Genomic DNA, 20,869 nt, shown 5'->3' with positions numbered 1-20,869 from the left:
CAAAAGTCACATAACATACATCAGTAATCTTTTGGAAGTACAATTGTTTCTCCTTATACAGACTATATAGAATATAGGAGAAACAGGAAAACATTCCAGTTAGTTAGACAAGATCCGACAAGTGTTAAGGGTCATAGAGAAAGACAGAGAGGACCAATAGGAGATGCTTTAGCCTCACTGGCTTGCCCATACCTTCACATACACAAAGCAGTGACATGCCCAAACTCAGTCTCCACAAAACCATGCCTCAAAAGGAACAGCGTGTTTTCTGGTTCTTCCAAAAATAAATGTGTTCATTAAGATTTAATACGCAGTGCGTAAAAGCTACATGGAGAACAAACATGTTTAAAATGGCTCTAAACATAAACAAATCTAAATTAAAACCGGCACACACTGATCCTCAGAAGCGGCAGAGGTAAAAATACAGCGTTAACCCAGGCCACTCCATGCCCAGAAGCCCTGGAGTATGGTCGGAGAGGAGAAGAGCAGTGAAACGCCATGCAAAGAAGGAGACGATTAAAAACAGGGACTTACTGGATCTGCATCTGTTTGACACTGCTGGTTGGCCCTCTGTCGCTTAAGGTCGGATTTAATTAAAACTGTAAGAAGAAGAGAAAGATCAACAAAACAAATAAATAAATAATTCATATAATTCATTCACTTTATAACCTTTTATTCAAATTTGTCTACCAGGAACTACAATAATGAAGGACACACTAGTTCACTGATAGAAAGATAGATAGATAGATAGATAGATAGATAGATAGATAGATAGATAGATAGATAGATAGATAGATAGATAGATAGATAGACAGATAGTTAAATAGATAGATAGATAGATAGATAGATAGATAGATAGATAGATAGATAGATAGATAGATAGATAGATAGATACATACATACATACATACATACATACATACATAGATACATACATACATACATATATCACTTTTTGCTCAACCTGCTTCTCAAGCAGGTGCTTCTTAAGTACACTACAGAGACTCTTGCTAAATGGAAACTTATTTCCCTCCCAAGCCTTTCTTTCAGAGACTTAAAACCATGCCTGTGATACACCACTAGATGGTAGCACCTCCACATCTTCCACTGATGAGCGCACACAACCATACACAAGTGTGTGTGGCTCATGAGCGTGTGTGCAGCGTAATCAGGGGAGAGATATTATGGGTAAATGGACTAGAGTTTGGTCTTGTACGGTGGCCTGCTGCGTTTGTGTGAGTGAGACAGTCTGCCTTACCTGTCAAGATAGCGCCTATGAGAAGAAAGCCACACAGGAAGATGTTCCCATACACTGTGCCAAAACGGTCCATGATCTTCCCTCCAGCAATAGTGAATATGATCCCAAACACCTAAACACAGGGGAGGGAAAAGGGCAGGATCTTTAAAACCCTTTTCTCTGGAATTTCCATTCTCAAGTTTCACATGCGTGTAAAGCATTCATGTCAAAATAAAGGCACGATCAGTTTGCTTTTCTTTCCGTTTCTCTGTGTACTCTTGTCTCTCTCTCTTACACTTCCCCTTCACAGATTCACGTGATGCATGGCAGCTAACAAACTGCACCCACTGATGTTTCTTTCTGTTTCTTCATTTCTCTCCTTTTTTCTCTCTCTTTCACTCAAGCCCTCTTTCTTTTCCCTGTGATCCATACACTGTAAGTGTACTAATCCATGACAAAAAGTCATATGTGGTTTCTATTGGTAGGAATCTGTTTAAAAATGAAAACGTTTACTTTTTTAACAACTAAAAAAAATTCATGTAAATCAGAAGAAAAAGAGCTAGACGGTATAAATTCGGTGATTATAAATGTTGTAAAAAAATGGTGAAGCCTGTGAATAATGATGGAATAGTAAAATACATAAGTCTGATGCTTATTACATAGTCCTGAACATACCTGTGCTGAGCAGTTAAGGAGGCCAGATGAATTTCCTTCACACTCAGGATAAGTGAGCTCAACACCAAACTCAAAGCCTAATGGCAGGTACCCCGTCATGAAGAGCCTGTAAAAAGGACAGAACAAGGTGGAAATGTGGGGTGACTTTTCAGTTTAATCGTTTTTAAACTCACTGAGTGGTATGAAGTACGCTACAACATGGTTATTTGTAACAGTACCGCAATACAGTTAACGCGTGTCTATGTTTTTATCTCATACATGACTGGGACCAGAAGACTTCCCTTAAAGGCTTGCTTGACGGATTCAACTAATTGTAAATTCAGACTGAGGTGGATAAAATCACACAGTTAAAATCACTATTTTCCAACCTGACAGAACCAAATCAGAAATTATACGGTGCCTGTGCAAAGTTTAAATGTGGGTCAAGGATTTCATTTCTCCTGCTTTCATAATGAAAACTGTTTAAGATTTCATACATCCTAAAAGACATTATTTAAAAAAAAAAAAAAAAAAAGCAGGTTTACGTATTTTAACACTTGTCAGTTTGTCCATGTGAGAAGGCACATTTCTATCGTTTGCTAGTAAAGAACACCCACGGAAAAGACTCAAGAGGAGTAACACGTGAGAGTCACACAGGGTCAGATATAACAAGGCTGATGTTGACGCTGTGTCTCAAAATTCTTATAATAAATAAAGACCGAGGTAACTAAGTCTCTCTGTTCATCTCCAGCATGGTGTTTTTGTGCAGATTCAATTCACCAGAGAAGTGGCCACAAAAAATCAGAACATCATGTTTCACAAACAAAGTGAAATAAAGCAATAACACATCTCATTCTGGAAGCTGAAGTATCATTTGCGTGTTTAAATGTTTTTATAGCTGCCATTTACGTCCACTTCCAAGCAATATTCATATAACAAGCTGTATCAAGGGAGATTGTGAAGGCACATTTGAATGGCTTACCCAAGAGCCCCAGCCGTGATAAAAACCACCCACAGGTGTCCCAAGTCTAGGGTGAAAGTATAGACCAGCATTCCCACAAAGGACAGGACATATAAAGCAAGGGTGGTCTGTCTGTGAAAGAGGAGAAACATACAACATGCAGTTCAATCATGTATGAGTTTCACTGGGTACGCATCCATTGTAAACTTGTTTTTGTGTGTTTGTTTCTTGTATCACAGTTTCACGGTACAAAATCATAAAATTTAATTTTATGACCTGTTATCAGAGATAGAGTGAGGTTGATGAATGTGCGTGTGTGTGTGTGTGTGTGTGTGTGTGTGTGTGTGTCCCGGCTCAAGCATCGCTGATATTTAAACCTTAACTATTGCGATGTGTTATGTTATACTCTACTGAGATTTACAGGTGTCTTCCTTAGTTCACTAAATAGCTCATTTCCACGCTCAGAGATCAAAATTAAACATGTCTGCTCCACGTACTACCTCCAAAAACCTCATAAAACACACTCCTCTAAGAACTGTTGTCATTTCCACAAGTGGGCAGAATACTGATGCAGTCTCTCGCGTTCCCTAACATCCACTATTCATGTTCTCATTCCCAGTATTACATAGCCAACACATCAAGAACAATCTTGCTGGAAAACACTTTTTGTGTGTGTGTATCTGAGAGCTCCTTTAACAGCTCTGGCTCCTTTTAAACAAACAACTGCATTATGAAACAGTGCTATCCTGTACAATCACGCGTAAGAAAATGTCCCAGTTCACTTCTGCTAGTGCCTGAGGCTCTCCAACATACACCAAACTCACAATCAGTTATGGACAGCTGAATGCACTGTGCTGATTTATAATGGCAGTACTTTATTCTGGATAGTTTAGAAAGGAGAAGCACACGGAAGGCGTTTTAAGTAAAGGACAAATTCACTGATGAATTTAACAAGGACATCTTGATCTACTTCATGTGCTGGCTTTGTATGGCAAGATCCTTTAATCCAGACTTTGTACGTTTGGGAGATGTCATTTAAGATAGCCCATCAACTTAACTGATAAGTAGCAAGATACAGTGATGACAGTAGATTAACTAGGATATTAAGAAGATACTTTGGAAAATATAAAGGAATGTAGAAAAGAAAAGAAAGGAACAAAAGGAACAAACCAAAGACTGGCAGTAAAAATCAGATGACAAGTAAAAGTTATTGAGTAAACCCTTTATATGAGGCTTTCATGGAAAGATATTTTTCAGCATACATTTATCAGAGTAGACAGTAGATCAAAGCTTGTCACTTTGGCCCAGACGAGACATATCTGATGGGACATCTCAGTTTTTCAGCAGTCCCTTCTTGCCCTGTACAAAAAAATCTAAACCTCTTTCATGCCTGGCTCGGGGGGACAGACTTAGGGGACATTCCTAGAGGCCTTGCCACAGGCACAGTGCTTCCTGCAGAGCACCAAAGTAAAAAATAATTACATCCGCATCAGGCTCAATAAGAGATGAATATCAAAGATTAGTCCTGACAGTTTGTCTGTCTAACCCCGAAACAATTAAACAGACCAAAAACCTCAGCTATGGGACAAGGGGCATTGCGCTATGGAAACAGTATTCACAGTCTGGAAATGAGGTACACAGCAGCCTCTGACGCTGTCTGTTCTTCCTTTCAACATCTAGAGCGAGTGAAACACACGTGCTGGAATGTTAAAACAGTCAATAGTTACTGTGTAAATCCAAATCCGCTCAGAAGCAAAGGGACTGAAAAGAACAACATGTTCATTGTGACTCAAAGCTTATTAGTCTTTGAGGTATTTTTATCATGTAAAGGAATAATAACTGCAAACTTCAGCCTAAGTGAATACTTTAATAATCCAAAGTATATCCACATATATACACTCATACGCAAACTCTGAAACCCAGTCCTGGAAATCCAGTCATCCATCCTGCTGATTTTTGCATCATATGAGTCCCATTGGGTTCTGTTTGTGTCTTCTGACAACAGCAGCCAGATTAGACCCCTCGGCCGGGAACAAAGACAATTACCCCCTTGGCTCTCTTAACCATCCAAGTAATGGGTAAGTTTGGGTACACTTGAGGCTTGTCTGAGATCAAAGGGACAGGCAAGGTTTGTTTGTGAGTCTTAGCAAAGCAATATGGTTTTGTTTTTGTTTTTTTTTTCAAAGAGACAGTGCTTGAACTGTGGAATGTCCCATGGAGACTTCAGCCCATAGGTACAGTCTAAACATAGGGGCTGTTTGTTTTCAGTCAGTCACATTGCTTTTATGAACCTGACATTCAGCTGGCTCTGATCCAAAATCCATTCAAAATCCAAAATCAGTCCTTTGTGGTAAGTTAGTATAAGCCAATGGACCAGTCACAATAGCTTGGAAATACTCTACCTGCATTGAATGAGTATGCTTGGAAACATTTTGGGGGCCAAACATTTTCTGTGTTCGTATTCTATGTCTATCTGTCATAGCCTGCACCTTGCTTTGAACTTTTATTTTGAAATGTCTTGTGCTCCTGTTCCGTGTGTGTCTCCGCCTTTCACCTGATTCTGTTTATTCCATTTATTAACCTCGTTTTACCCTTGTTAATTTGAACCCATCATGTTGGCCCTGTTTAGTTCTCCTCTTGTGTTTAAGCCCTTGTGTTTGATCTGTCTCTTGTCTATCGTTGTTTGTGTTTGGTTACACTCTGTTTGGCTGCACCGTTTTGTTGCTGGTCTTTGCTCCTGTTTGCACCTGTTTATTTATCTACATTTTGTAAGTAAAGTCCTCCTTTTTTTGTCACCACCATCACTGTGTCTTGCGCTTGGGTCCAGCTCCACTCCACGCCTGACACTATCATTGTACTTAATTTGTAGTTTTTCCCCTTTTTGAACTGTAAACGCGTCCAGTCAGGCCCAGAGAGAGTGTGCTTACTTGTATGATTTGGTCTTGTCCAACCATACTCCACATATGAGGGATCCCACCATTCCTGCAATCACTATGGTCAGTCCAATTCTCCCAGCATTCACTTCTTCTCCCTGTGGATTGGAGAACATGTTAAAACATGACAATTAAAGCAATTTAAAACAGTTCCAAGTTTTTCTAAATTTTGTCCATCATTTCAGATCCTGTTAGTACTTCAGCTGACAGCTAAGAGGAAAACGTAATAAAGCCAGTATTGTAAACAATGTCTGGTAAACACTGGGCAGGCATATTGTGTAACCACCTAATTAACATATACTTTGCTCAAACACTTGCCATAGCATTATTTCTGCACAAGCTGAAGGAAATCTACCCATACCAAGTAAATCATCCACCATTAGAATGTAATCCTGTCTCAAAGCTATAACTAATTGGCTTAATCCTTTTTTCTATCCTTTGTGTCAGACGACAAAAAAACAGCATGTTGTATTTCCACAGATACATACATAGATTTGGCTGCTCTCTTACACTATCATTTATGACAAATTAAAAATTTCTAGTTTATCTGAATTACTGCAATTGGCCACTTATGCAGCTCTTTGCCAGTTTTGGGCAACATCATTGCAAGTAACACATTTCAACATTTCAGAATTCTAAAGCTGAAAATGATGAATGGTAGATAAATGTGTTGAAGTGACATTCGCTGTGCATGTTCACTGGTAGATAAACTGGTAAAAGCACCATTTGCTGAGGATATTGACAGAAAGGTGATCTAAGAGGTGGATTTGGATGGCGGATACTCACTGGGTAATAATCAATAATCATCCGATTTAACAGAGTAGAAACAGCATAGAAACAGCCAACATTCAGTCCTGTGGAAGTAAAAGAGTCATGTTAGCTTACATTACTTAGTTTACTGTTCGCCGTTGGTGCAAAAAAAAAAAGATTAACCTCAGTTTGATGACGTCTACAAGGTCTTGAGGTATTCTATTTACGTTAATTCAAAACAAGCTACTATTGTTGTCCAGTATCAGTTTAGATTAGATGCTCCTTTCAGTTCCACAATCCCAAACCATCACCCATGTGGTCGGCCTGTTCACTGTAATGTACCGTCAGCAAAATGAAGAGTGAGATGAAGAATATACAGTACTGGTGAGATTTAAATGGCCTAGTGGTGAGAATTAAACAACCTGAATATGATATTCTGGATTTCAAACCTTGTTTTGTCCCATCATTGAAATTATATTCTTGATTTCTGTTCTTGTTGATAAAGCTCTGCATTTCTCTCCAGTAAGAGAAGATGATGTTTTGCAATTAATCACATTTCATTATGGTAAAACTGCTAACAATATTTAGAAAACAGGCCAGTAAAACTACAACACTCTATTATAACACTCCTTATATCTTTAATGAAGCCAACCAATCAACCATGATAACAAACAAGAAGCCAAATCAAGTTATCTGATGAAGCATGAGACAGTCAAAGAACTGTTTTCTCTAGCAGCAATATTCATGTATGAAATACACACTTAAGAGAGGAAAGTTTATGCATAAATACTTGCTAGGTTCCCTGGACTTTAAGATACAGTTTTTTTGTAAAAAAACAAGTTTTGCTTTTACAAGAACTGTACATTCTAAGACTTCATAATAATGACCTTCCGAAGAATACCTGAGATTAAATACTGTGTTCACGGCCTACAACCTGAGATTTGATTTATGAGTAGGCGATATGAGTCCGACAATGCTTTTTACTTTACTACACTTGATATTCTTACCTTCGCACAGCTGTTAATTACTGTTAAATAAAGTGGGTTAAATAAAATATCGGCAGAGTTTTAAAGATAACAGTGTGAAAAGGGCATGCTGAAGTGAATCTGGACCCAACTACCCTTTTGATTCATCCCTCTGTTGGACTGTCTTATGGCTTGCTATGCTATAAGCCATGTTTCGTCCAATAAGAACAGACTGTTTATTGCAAATGTGCACAACCACTACCACTGCACACATTTTACACAGATGTATTAGCTCAACAATGGACAAGACCCACCATAGCTGATCATAAGCAGAATGAAGTTCTTGTTCCGGAGAATGCTCTTAATGGAGTCAAGGTAAGAGTAGTCCTCTAAAGACAGGGCTTGGGCTGCAGCCTGGGCCTGGGAAGGAGGAAGCTCTGGCTTCTCTTGGAAAACTGAGATGAGTAAACATAGATATAGTCAGTGGCATTCCACAGAAAAGTTTTCTGTTCTATAGTTAACAAAAGAAAGCCGGTTTAGGCAGGCAGAGCCTGAGCACAGTGTGATTTCCTCAGAAATCTTTTTTATGTAAAACAAACAAACTACAACTACTGCTACAACTATGACTACATGTGCTTATGGAAAAATGGGTTTTGAGGGGTTAACAGAGGTAGGTGATGTTAAATTTGTCTGAGATCTGAGTTGTGATCAGTTTAAATACTTAGCAAATAGGCAATGGCCTTCTTTAATTTCTGAATCAAAGATATCCAAAAGTGTAATACAATGGATCATATGCAAGTGCACCAAAAGGACATAAAAGAGATAGCGTGAGACTGCTAGCCAAGGCATTCCCATGCAAGAGATAAGATAAAACATGATAAACTCAGTTAGCAATCATACCATGGTTACCCTACCCCCAACACCGCAGCCGGCAGGATATACACAGTTACATGAGAGTGTCATGTCAGTTAACCTATGTCCCAGATCGTCCACTGGCTTTGGAGGACAGGGGCAGACAACTGTTAAACCTTCACACATTTCCTTATTCTATCAACAACCCCTTTACTTTACTGTCCAATTTCTACACACAGCCCTACCACCCATCAGGTGTACAATGTGGTAATCAGCAATAGCTAAACCTGCACTGCGTAAGCAATCCTTTATCTCAAGGCAGCTTATAAAGTAAAATGTTTTATGCACCACACATTACTGAAGCCCAACACAGACTGTTTTAAAGGAAGGGCCTTTCACCGTGGTAGAAGTGCTGACGGGTTAAAAGTGAGTAAGAATCAAATGACGTTAAGAGGAAGTAGTCAGGTGACAGCCTCTTAAAAAAATGCAGCAGCATGTTTAGCTATTAAACACACAGTTGCTGAGTCTGACAGTATCTGAAATCAGCGGAATTTTTTTGAGGTTTTTGAAAATTTCAGCTGAAATTTTAGGTCTTTTTGCTTGGCGTTGAAGTGTTTAGGTGAATGTTTAGGTTTTGAGATTTTTTAATTTTTAGGTCTTTTTGTTCAGGGTTTAGGAATTTAGATGTTCGGATTTGTTATTTAGGTAAGGTATGTTCTAGTTTTCCTGCTATATCTCTGTATATGAGACTATTAACCTCCTCATAGCTCCCAGGAATGTGAGAATTACCAGACAAGGAGGAGAAAAAGACAGAGGCTGTATGGAACATTATCTTATCAGTGAAGTTAGACTAAGGTTACTCCAACCCTATTTGCAATAACATCTGTAATTAAAGTACTATTAAAATACTGTTTTAATGAGATATCATCCTCTGGTACTGCTTGTAAATAATTCCTTAAGGAATGTCTGAATACATACTTCAGATTAAAAATGATGAGGCCAGCATACCACTTTATGTGAAATGATGCCAACATACCACTTTATGTGAAATATCAGTGCACTCCTATTAAGGTTTCAGTCCATATGGACAACAGAGAACACTGTGTATTGTGACATACACAGCTTGGAGTAGCTCTTCAGCCAATGCCCCATCCTAACTCCTATTTGGAACCTGCCCCTCTCCAAAGAATCCCAACAAAGTAAATCCTGGGTTGTGGATGAAATAGTCTGTGAACCCAGGGGCACCCCCATCAGGAGAGGAAAACCAGGCAAATGTTTGAAGCCCCCAAAAAATTTGGGAAAAGGGGCCCCTGACGGCCACTCATATTGGCACATTTTGCAATAACAACTATAAATCCCCTTAAACCTCCCATAAAGGCACTACATATTGCACCGCCGCTGCCCCAAACCCCCCCTAAGCGAGGCCCCTTCCAGTTACCGTACGACAGTTAGTTAGGACAGTCAGCTAGCCACCTGTAACTGTCATACATACAATGAAAGGTGTGACCGTCAGCTCAATGAAATAAGCATACCTTTCTAGCCACCAGAAACAAAAGAGAAAAAACAAGACAAGGAGGAAAAACAACACCAGTACAGTGGTAAGTGGATATCACTATGACAAATAAATGCACCATGATTATATTGATTTTACTTAATACTGTTTGTGCAGGCAAATGTACTAAGATTAGCTAGGTGGATAATATGTCAGTTCATCTTAGTAATTATTACTGTTTGAGTCACAGCATTACTGTTCTGACGAGTCACAGCTTGTGGGACCATCTCTAAAAACACTTATTCTCTAATCAGTTGCCAAGTGTTATTACGCTATTTGCAAAATGACACACAGATATAAGCTATAAAAAAGCAAGTCACAAGCTAATTTAGGTTTTAAGAGGTCCACCATGAGCAAGGAAAAGATTTCAGGGCTGGCTCAAATGTCTATAGAACAGGAGGTCAGAAGATCTTTGGACCTGGAAGATCTGGTGGCAGCGTTTTCTAAAAGGTTAGGGCAGGGTTCAGAGTGATCACACTCACTGTCACGTCTGCTTGCCAATCATCACTGTGTGTGTGTGTGTGTATAAACCCTGTGCAAAGAACACCAGCTGTTTCAAAGCGTGAGAGTGTGTTACAGAGTTCTAATAAGCATTATTGTGAGTGGATATTTGATGTTACATATTTACCTGTTGCTCCTCCTTTGTTGATCAATTAATCAGATGCGTGTGTGTCCATGGCGTTACTTATTCATCTTATAATAAATGATTGACGTTTCAACATGCAAAACTGACCGAATGTATTTTTTTGACTGAACTGACCGAGTGCATTTTTCTGAGGGAGTGAGGCACGGCCTCAGTAAAACGGTCTTCAACGGGCTTCTTTGCTTGGGGCCCCCCACAGTCTAGGTTTCGTCACTGTGTGCACCACTAAGTATGGAAGAGGGAGACAGGACGGGCTTGATAGCAGTGATAGTGTGTAAAAGAGAGATAACACATGACAGTTGAGGCAATGGTGCCTTCCTTTCAAGCATTCAGAATGATGGGGAGTACTGTTTTAGCCCAAAAACCCTTGCTTCCAATTTTGGATGTCTTTAAACAAATGTGCTGATTTTCTGTTATTTTCTGAGGAACAGCATTACTAGCGCAGACAGAACACCTGCAGTCTCTAAGTCTTCAGACAGGATGCAAAGCAGTTACTTTTTCACTAAAATCAAATTGGTGGCCCAAAGCCATTTAAACTTTAAGCTCAAAATTTATCTCTCTCTTCCTCTTTCCAAACTACCTGAAAAGAGATTGTATCAAAGCTTGCCAATTCTGATGATTATTACAGCTCTTGCCATAGTTCCTTTTACTGAGGAAATCTGTAGTGTACACAAAACCACTCCCCAGAGCATGGACCACAAACACATATGTGCATATTTGTGTGTGTACTAAAACGGTTATTATTTCTTCAATGTTTTTGAAATACATATTTTACTTACCTCTTACCATGCTGTCACTTGTATTGGACTAGACTGAAAAAGGATGGAATTGTAACAACATACTTCTGATTAAATTTTTTTTGTATTTTAAATCCTCAAAATCCACTATTGGAACAGTATCGACTACATTAAGACCACTCAAAGTCTGATGCTTTGCTTTAGTTTGTTATCCTGTTGTGCTCTGTTTACGCCAGCTGTTGTAGAGGCGACACAAACGAACGTTATCCAGAGCCAGTGGCAGTGAAACACGTTTGAAAAAGTTAACACTAATGATCGGACTAAATGTCTATAGTTTGGAGCTATTTTAAAATGGAAATGAAAACAGCCCAAGGGCCACTTCTAATATTTACATTGCCAGTGTTTTCCGAGGTGGTAGCATCATTTAATATGACCTACTGGATAAGGCATCTAAAAGAAAAACACTCAAGGAGTTTACACAGATCACAAAGAGAAAGACACTGAAACCACTAACACTTGAGCATGCTTTCAAAAGTATTATCTGCCCATCTGTGCGTGTGTGTGTGTGTGAGTGTGTGTGTGTGCGTGTGTACATGCAAACTCAAAGCTCTCATGACAAGGTCTATCAGGCACTTAAGAACTACATTCTCTCTTTCTAAGATGAGCACATCTAGGTACATTCTGCTGCATTAAAGCCACCAGGAAGTTAAGTTGAAGACTCTAGTAGGATAGTATGAAAGTATTTGATTGATTTACTGGACTCTCATGGATATGGAAAGCAGTTATGCTGTCCTCCTATCAAAGACTTTTCATATGTTTAAACTGGTTCACTGAAAAACTTTAATATTTATTTGCAGCATTACACTAGTTCACTTGTACTTACAACATGCTCTCAAAAAGCATTTTTTTTTTAACTTTTATTTAGTTACAGATGATACATTGAAAACTAGCTCACCCTGCACAAGACAGAGTATGTTGGACTTGAGTACTGAGTTTGATCTATAAAGATCTAGATAGATCTATAAAGGTTTGATCTAGAAAGAAATTTGTCTCTGAGTGAACTATAAGTGAATACACACACACACACAGACACACTTATACACAGTCAATATGTTAAAAAGAGTAGAGGGACTTACTGAAGACAATCAGAACAAAGATAACGGTGACCACGGCGGCACTAATGTAAAACATTATGCTGATGTGGTGAGCCAGTTCATCCATATCATCTACATTGGGAACCAGAACAGGCGGCACCAGAAAACCAAGGGCGATGCCCAGCTGTGGGTGAGAGTGAAAGAAAACACTTACTTATCCACTAAGAACAGCTTCAGGGAACCTAAGACAACATTCACTTCAATTTGAACACAAGACAAATTTGAGAGAATAAACTGTGCTTCAGCATGTAGAATTATAGCACAGACATGAAGTAAGGAATAATACACATTTAATGGCTTAAGTTCTGTTGACAACGATACCTTTTTAAAGGTTTGATGGCCTATTAAAATGACAAAGAAAAAAAAAAAAACAGCAAGCACATGACTTCTTACACAGAGCACAGCGTAGCAATAATACAACCTTACTTCAAACAAGACAGTGGTCTAAAATTATGCCTGAAGATAAAGGGATTTGCCAGCAGCCACCAGTCCTTTAACTACCTCTAAGGTGGTACACAGAACTAGCCCTCAGGTGGTGCTGGATGGTACACAGAACTATAGCTTTTTGTTCAGTGACACTTCCAAGTGCCGCCCAGATGTACCCTCAGGTGTTCCTTAGTCCTTCTGACCACCCAATAACTGCCACGGTATGAATATCTGAAACAGGCACAATCAAAGCTGAACACACATTTAGCAGCACCCACATTAACTACCTCCTAGAGACCCCGAGAATGGTCGAGAAAGGGGTACTTCCCAGGTCCCACAATGCTGAGGGAGAGGTGAAAGGGAAGTCAAATTTATGAGAAAACAGCATACGCCTCTCAGAGTGAGGAAGGAAGTAAAGTGTCTCTATGCATCTGAGGTGTGCGGTGCCTTTGACTCAAGAGACTCTATCCTCTATACCCTTTCCTGTGTCAAACTTCCAACATGCTCTTCCCATGTTTCCAGAGGAACTGACCGGGAACTTCTTCTTTCCATTTTATCCTTTTGATTTTGTCACTACAATTGATATTCAAGCTGTACTGCTTCCCAAAAAACCTGATTTGAAAACAATGTAGTGAAATTTCCAACCTCATTTTAAACCAAATATAGCCTGAGAGCAAAACAAGGGGAAACAATCTATGCGAAAACAAACATTGATGACAAATGCCAGACACTGGTGTGTATGTGTGTGAAACGTTGGCTGAGGAGTGGTGGAGAGCGTTAAAAGCAGTTTTTAGCAGCACTTGTGCAACCATCCACTGAGGAGACAGAACAGCCCCTTGGGCAGAGGGGGGCAAAGGGCCTTAAACACATCTATACAAATATTTTTTCCAAAGGTGTACTCTAGCACACCAGACCCAACCTGAAACATAAATGACTGCTGGATGATGAGTGACTGAAGCTTACTCCTGATCATGTGAACAAATGAGAACATTTTCCACACAATAGTTAAACCTTTATCACATTTTCATTTTAGAGCCAATTTTACACCAAAAAAGTGTTTGTTTCTAAAGGGTAGATCTAAATAGCTTAGAGAGTTCAATTATACTAAAAAATAAGTGTTTAAGTGATTGAGATACAAATACACAAGCTTGAAATGCCCCCATTTCCACTCTTTTCAGTGTATGTTGCCATAAAATTGTCATATCAAGCCAACGGGACATTAAAGTTTACCCAAGCTGCAGGTGCTTGAACATGGTGGTGGAGGAGTGCGAGCACTGTAGCCAACCTCCATTACCCACAATTCTCTGGAATAACAAACTACACAAACAACACACACACACACAGAAAATCACTGTAATATGTTCTCGCCATTATCTCACTGTTATTTTTCTGCTCAGAGGTGCTAACCTGATGCCCTTGTCTCTGCCAATCTGCAAAACAGAGGGTTTTGTCTTGTGCTGTTCCTTCTGTATTTTACATGTCCATGAAGACCCGTTGCAGTTCAATGTGTTGTCTGAATCTAAAAATACACTTGTACCTATACCTCTTCAGTTAGGAAATGCCTGCCTTTTCCAGTCAAAGTCGTTACGTCCCTCTAAAAATCTTTGAATAAATCATTCAGAAAGGGTCAAAAGATTCATGGAGATGTCACAACAAGTTAAAATTACTGAGGATCAGCAATAAATAAACTGACTGTGGATCAGAGTTACACTACCCACTCTCTCAATTAAATTACAACTTGTGACTGTATAATGACTGCATCCTCTCAAGGTTTAGGAGCACTTGAAAACGCGTTATCTTAAAGCTGTAAAAAAAAAAAAAAAAACAGCTTCCTAGTCAGAACTCGCATCTGCAAATCCCAACTGACAGCGGATTTTGCTGGCAGGCACATGACGTGGGAGGAGAAAGCATAAATCCTGCAACTTCAAACTGTTTCTAACATGCAAAAGTCCACCAAGTTAGAGGAACATGTGATCTGTGGACTGGCATTTCCATTAGTGCAGGTGGAGGGATCTATGCTGATTTATCTATAGGTTAGAGACAGTAAAGAGTACACATGTGTGTTCTCATAAATGCTGGGGTGATGGGATTCCCTAGAGTGAAGCTGTCTTAATCTGTAAAGATCTGCACATAACAGCTTTATGAACAGGATCAATAAACTAGCTTTCCGAAACAAACCTGGAAAAAGGATTTGTTCAGAGTTTCAAGTTGACCAAAAAGCGAGAATCCACAGCATTTACATAGTGGGTAAAACCCTACGCTGTTCTAGCTTCAATGCTATTTCTCTCCAAACAGCATGTATAAGCACCTCTGCTCTATGAGAAAGCACAAAAATGTATATTAAAAAAAAGATATATATAGACACACCTGGTTTCCCAGTACTCCAATGGAGCAGGCAGTGGATACTTCTTGCTGGCCAAACCAGACAGAGGCTAAGCGGGAAGGAATCCCAAGAATGTACACAGTGGCCACAGAGCACACAAACTGGCCCAAAAAAGTGACAGCGAACATGCCTGGGCGCGCAGTGCCAGTCTTGATCCAGGCTCCTATGCAATTGAAAGCTGATCCAACAACCACTACGTCCCTGAGACCGCGGGTGTCAAGGACCCACATGACAGGCACAACAAGAGGGATATAGGTGAGCATATAGATCATGGAGAGCCAGTCAATGGTGAAGGTGTCAGTGTTGTAGAATCGCATGAAGATATTGCTGATGATGCCATATTGGAGCCACATGAATGCATTGCTCATGGAATACACACTAAATAGGAAGAGCATCACCCAGCGACGCTTGTAGAGTTTCGTCTCCACCCGAGGAACCAGCATCGTCGTGTCTGACGACTCAGCCTCCGCATCACCTCCAAGGTCTCCAGGCAAAGGGTGGCCGCTCTCCTCTGTAAAGCTTCTCCTTGGGCACCTGCGGTCAGTCTGCAAGCCTGTGGGTTCATCCACATCACACTTTACAGCTGAGATGTAGCCATCCCCATACTGCTTCGAACCAGATTGAAAGCTCATTTTCTCCGGTCACTAACAGTCTCCAAATCGTCTTTCCCTTCTGCCCTCCGTTTCATTTAGAAGCTGAGGGAAAAGAGGAGGTTTCTTCTTGTGGCTGAGGTCCGTATCTGGAACGAGCCTTTCATGCTGTAAAATTTCGCAAGCAAGCAAATAAAAATCGTCCACTGCTTTACCTGTTTTAGTCACTATGTCTCCTGAACATAAACCCTCCACTGAATGGACTGATACACTGCTGCTGTTTTTGTAAAAACAGAACTCCACATAGATACAGTTACTGCAGAAATAATTAATGGTTGCTAAAGTAGTTGTTGAGAGCTGAGAGGAGATGCATTTGACTTACAGTATGCATAAATGCACAGTCAAAGAGAATGGTGTTTGACAGTTACTCTTCTTATTCTAAGCCGAGCCCTTTCATGCCAGCATGGTCATTGAGGAGGTTCTTGTAAATCACGGGATTTATTATTGTGATTTTGACTTGTGATTCTGGCGTAGTTAGAGTGCTGCTCCTTTTCTCAAACACTACCTTTCATCTTTGACCGAGTCATTCCCTCACTTTTGGGTGTTCATGATATTTGGGAGCCTGAAAATTTGACAGATCAAACATTTTATGCTTCTTACACCAAACAAACAAAGAAATAGACCTAGGATTTAACTACGCAACAGGTCCTTTGTGTAGGAAGAGGGTACCAGCTGCTGGTGGTCCTGATTTGCATTTTTACAATGGCAAGCTCTGTGGCTTTGCCACCCTAATTATATGAGAAACACACTGTAAATTTTGTTGACTTAGAACATTTAAAAACTATTGTTGATGAAGATTATTTTCTAGTTGTCCTACATCACTTACATAGTGTGTTTTGCAGCTAGAAAACTTTATTTTCTTTTCAGCTTGAAGCAAGCATGTGATGCACCACCAAATCACTAAGCCATGCTACCAATTCAATACAAGTCACTATACCTAACCAGTTTTCACTTCAACAACAAAAGTTAAAGTTATGTGAAATATGAGGAACTCTAAACCCCTACTTCTGATACAGTCACAGTGCCTACACAAAGAGGCTACAGTAGCTGACACTGTCTAATAGGAATTTTCGCATTCATTTTAAGTAACGGTCATGATGTTGTGAAGTTATTGAGAGTCATCTCATTCAAGTCAATTTATGAAAACAATCTGTAAAATGAACAAATTGCTTTAGGCTTGGTTACACACAATCAGCTATTTGTTAATGAGCATTTTCCATTAAGAAAGTACAGGTATGTTTATATGGGTTTTCTTGTTTGTTTGTTTGTTTGTTCTTTCACAGTACACTGTGAGCACCTTCAGTGAACTAAGAGTGCATTCAGAATAAGGCCTCTTTACCACCAACTGCTTTGTGAACAAATGTTGCTTTGTTTGTTCTTGTGTCCAGTGACTCTTATGCTCCTTGGTTACTTGATATTTGTGATCATAATGCTTTGTATTTGCTTTTCTCTGCACTCTCAATCAAAATGAAGGACTTTTTTGGAAGGAGGTGTTTCACATATCCTCCTAAACCGGATGAGTGCCTTTGTTCGTTTAGTTCAGCCCACAGATTCATACTGTTTCTTATTTGACCATGCAAATGCAGATTCTTCAATTAGATCATAAACTATATTTTCTTATGGAGCATACATATACCTTCCTTCAGCCCAAAGGGTCTATCTGATACAAGGACCTGAAGCTGTGCAGTTTTCTGAATTTTGGTATGTGTAGTTTTAAAACGGGTCTACACCCATTTATCTTATATTAGAAGAGTTTTAGTATAGGTTCGCTTACACCTATTCTGCCTGTTCTTACATAGGCCTTGGGCAAGCTCAAAGCAAATAGTTGCACCCACTTCTTTCTTCCAGGAACAATGAGGTGAAATATTTGTGTGTGGAGGAAAACTAATAAGATTAGCAAATACAAGAGCTATCACAGCTATTGGGTTTAGTATGTAAAAATTACATGGGACTACAAGACTTCAAACTGCAGCAACGGCCTGAAAGTGGTGAACCTACCGTGAAACACAGTATAAAACGGCTATTAGGCTGTTCAAGTTGCTTAAGTTACGCGGGGGTTAAGTGCAATACTATTACATAATATTTTACCGTGGATTTCGTATGGGAAAGCGTGCGAAAAGTTGAAAGGAGTGGAAAATTCCAACAGACTATTACTGCCCCTATGGTAGTCTAAAGTAAATCAGTCTGTAACTTAAATTCAACAGTAGCGGAGAAAAACATTCACGAGTCTCATAAAAAGCTGGTCTAACACAATTCTCTTTACGTTAGCGATAAAAATGTAACTGCAAATGCATCCTCATTCACCCACTCCGCATAATCTGAAACGTTTCTCTTCGCCATACTTTCTTACGGATGTTTCATGTTACATTTCTAGAGAGACAGCCGAAGCATTGCAAATCAAACTTGAATCTAGAGTAAGTAAAGTCAGCTCTCTTAGTTGAGCAAATGTTTTTCAATTAGCTTCGTACTGAAAACAACTGATGCAGCTGCCCACATTTAGCAAATAGAAATCAAAGTATACGTAATGGCAAGATTTAGAACATCACATACATGCCATCTCTGGATCATCCAGATCTTGAGACGAGTTCCAGATTTCTACGGATATGCAGATTTCATCTATAGTTAGCCAACACAAATGGTTCGTAAAAATACGGAATATTACAACACAACTTCAAAGATATGTTAACGAAACGACAGACTTACCGCGAACACACGAACAGGAATGACTCAACCTACCTGCCATAAAGTAAAGAAAATCAGACCATGTGAATTGTAGCCGTAGCTCATTCACAAAATTATCAAATACTGTAGTACTCTACCGGCAAAATATGGCGGAGTGCAAACCATACGCATAGACTATCTTCACGTCATTTCCCTTCATTTGCGCAAAAATGTAAGGAATTTCATTTGCTGATTTTAGGCGAGAGCGCGAGAAAAAAGGACAAATAAAATATGGGTGAAATGTAAATGTTGAAGACACATTCTATGACTTGATTCGTTCATTATCCAAGCTTGCCATATTGGATATACGTAGGGAACAGTAATTCTCAGTGAGGCTTAGTTTGCAAACTTTGTCCACGACAGACTGTCATTTTAATTTTAAACTGAGGGCTGACAAACATTCGTCTACAGAAAATGAGGTTATATAAAAATGTAATGTGTGGTTAAAGTACTGTTTGGGGCATTGGTAATTTTTTTTAATGATGTAAGGCATAATTACTTGTAACATTCCTGAAATATAGACACTTTGTATCAAAAAGCATCAACCCGCACCTCCAAAAGTGAATTTGCTTCACTTATGTGTCAGTTTGTGATGCTCTAAAGCACAGGGCCTGACCTAAAACACTTGAAAGACACAATACTGAAAGGCTTTATCTTATTTCTCTTCACAAATTACGCAGGTTGTCTCCCTCTGTTTTACAAAGCGGTATGCCTATTTTTCTCTTATTGCCCTAGGTTCAGCCTGTCAGCTGAGCTGAACATAACGCTCCTGATCCCAACCGCTTGTGCTACTATACGTGTGTGAGCGTGCGCTTCCTTTATCACACACACACACACGACAGGTCCTTGAACTGAGTTCGACTTAACTGACAGAAACACTGTTCTGATCACTGACAGTACCCTTTTCAACAGAGGACCTTCAACAAGCTGGAAAATATGCAGAAATGCAAGGCAAACCCTAAACACATTAATCGTCTTACTAGTGTAATTATACTTTAACACCCCACACGCATGCACGCAAACATGCATTATTTCCTATGCATTGTTTCTACGGCTTTGAAAAATGTAAACACGGCTTTAACAACATCACGCGACCTATCAGTGTGAGATAAAAGATAATAGCAAATTATCATTGTTCAAAACATTTAACTCTAGCGAAGCCATTCCACTTCATGAAAGTGATGAGAGACAACCTGGTAAATGTATTTGCATGGAGACCTACCGCCCGAGGCGCGCGTCGTGGTCAAAAGCAAGGGGCAACAGTTTTGTAGTCATAAACCTGTGAAATATCTAAATAGCGTTTACTACTATAAACGTTATGAGTCATTGTTTAAGTCAGATAAAAGCTTTATGCGATATGGCTCAAGTGAGTGAAACAGCAACGGTGCGTAATGCGCAACGAATCCGTTAGTTCGTAGCTAACTCAGTGAAATTCACTAAATCCAATTTAAACTGGTTATAATCAAAATGTATTTGTGGTGCCGTTTCAGGAATGTATTTATATCCCGAACAAGTGGCACCGTCCCCGTCTTCTTCACAGTGATTTTTGCGTTACGCGTAAGGACTTACCTGGTTGCCAAATACGCCGATGGAGCAGGCAGTGGACACTTCGTCGCTACCGAACCACACAGAAGCAATGCGGGATGGCATTCCAAGGAGAAAAACTTGGGCTATGGCACACACAGTCTGTCCAAGCATCGTCACCCAGAATAGGTTCGGGCGGATACTTGCCACCTTTGCCCAAACCCCCATGCAGTTTAAGCCCGCTCCCATGAGTGTTACAATCCTGAGTCCCTTCTTGTCCAAAAGCAAAGAAACGGGAAATACTAAGGGTACATAAACCAACATGTAGACCATTGACATCCAGTCTATAACGAAGGAACTCACACCATAAAATTTCATGAAAATATTGTTGATAATTCCGTATTGGATCCACTGAAATGCGTTGCTAAGCGAATAAAAGCTGAAGAGAAGGACCATGACCCATCGTCTCTTGTACAAATGGATAATGGGTCTTGTGGCAACTTTGCCCACTGAAATTTCAGGGAATTCTAGTTGCTTTTCAGGCTGATCATAATTTGGGATCTTTAGCTTCCCAAGGTCCGATCCGTTTTTTCCCTTCTCCATGCTGCTGCCATCGATGCTGTTTCTTTTCTGGCTGTTCCTCATTTTACCATTTAAGTAAATACCAATGGACAGTACGTTTATCTACCAGTGTTTCGATTTGGCAGACACGAAGCGTGAATTTCCA

General features: G+C 39.7%; 1 protein-coding gene across 1 annotated transcript; it reads right to left on the bottom strand.

Moving 5' to 3' along the window:
• Positions 1–303: 303 nt before the first annotated feature.
• Positions 304–20,787, bottom strand: flvcr2a (FLVCR choline and putative heme transporter 2a). The gene is made up of 12 exons (XM_030794132.1): positions 20,188–20,787; positions 15,897–16,005; positions 15,232–15,800; positions 12,421–12,562; positions 7,815–7,955; positions 6,572–6,639; positions 5,780–5,883; positions 2,874–2,984; positions 1,913–2,018; positions 1,259–1,370; positions 535–599; positions 304–324 (listed from the first exon to the last, which is right to left on the bottom strand). The coding sequence occupies exons 1-12, from the start codon at positions 20,785–20,787 to the stop codon at positions 304–306; spliced, it is 2,148 nt and encodes a 715-aa protein (XP_030649992.1).
• Positions 20,788–20,869: the final 82 nt, after the last annotated feature.

Source organism: Chanos chanos, chromosome 1 (assembly GCF_902362185.1).
Source record: "Chanos chanos chromosome 1, fChaCha1.1, whole genome shotgun sequence".
NCBI lineage: Eukaryota > Metazoa > Chordata > Actinopteri > Gonorynchiformes > Chanidae > Chanos > Chanos chanos.
Note: the sequence above shows the minus strand (reverse complement) of the source record. Positions and strands in the feature narration are given on the sequence as shown.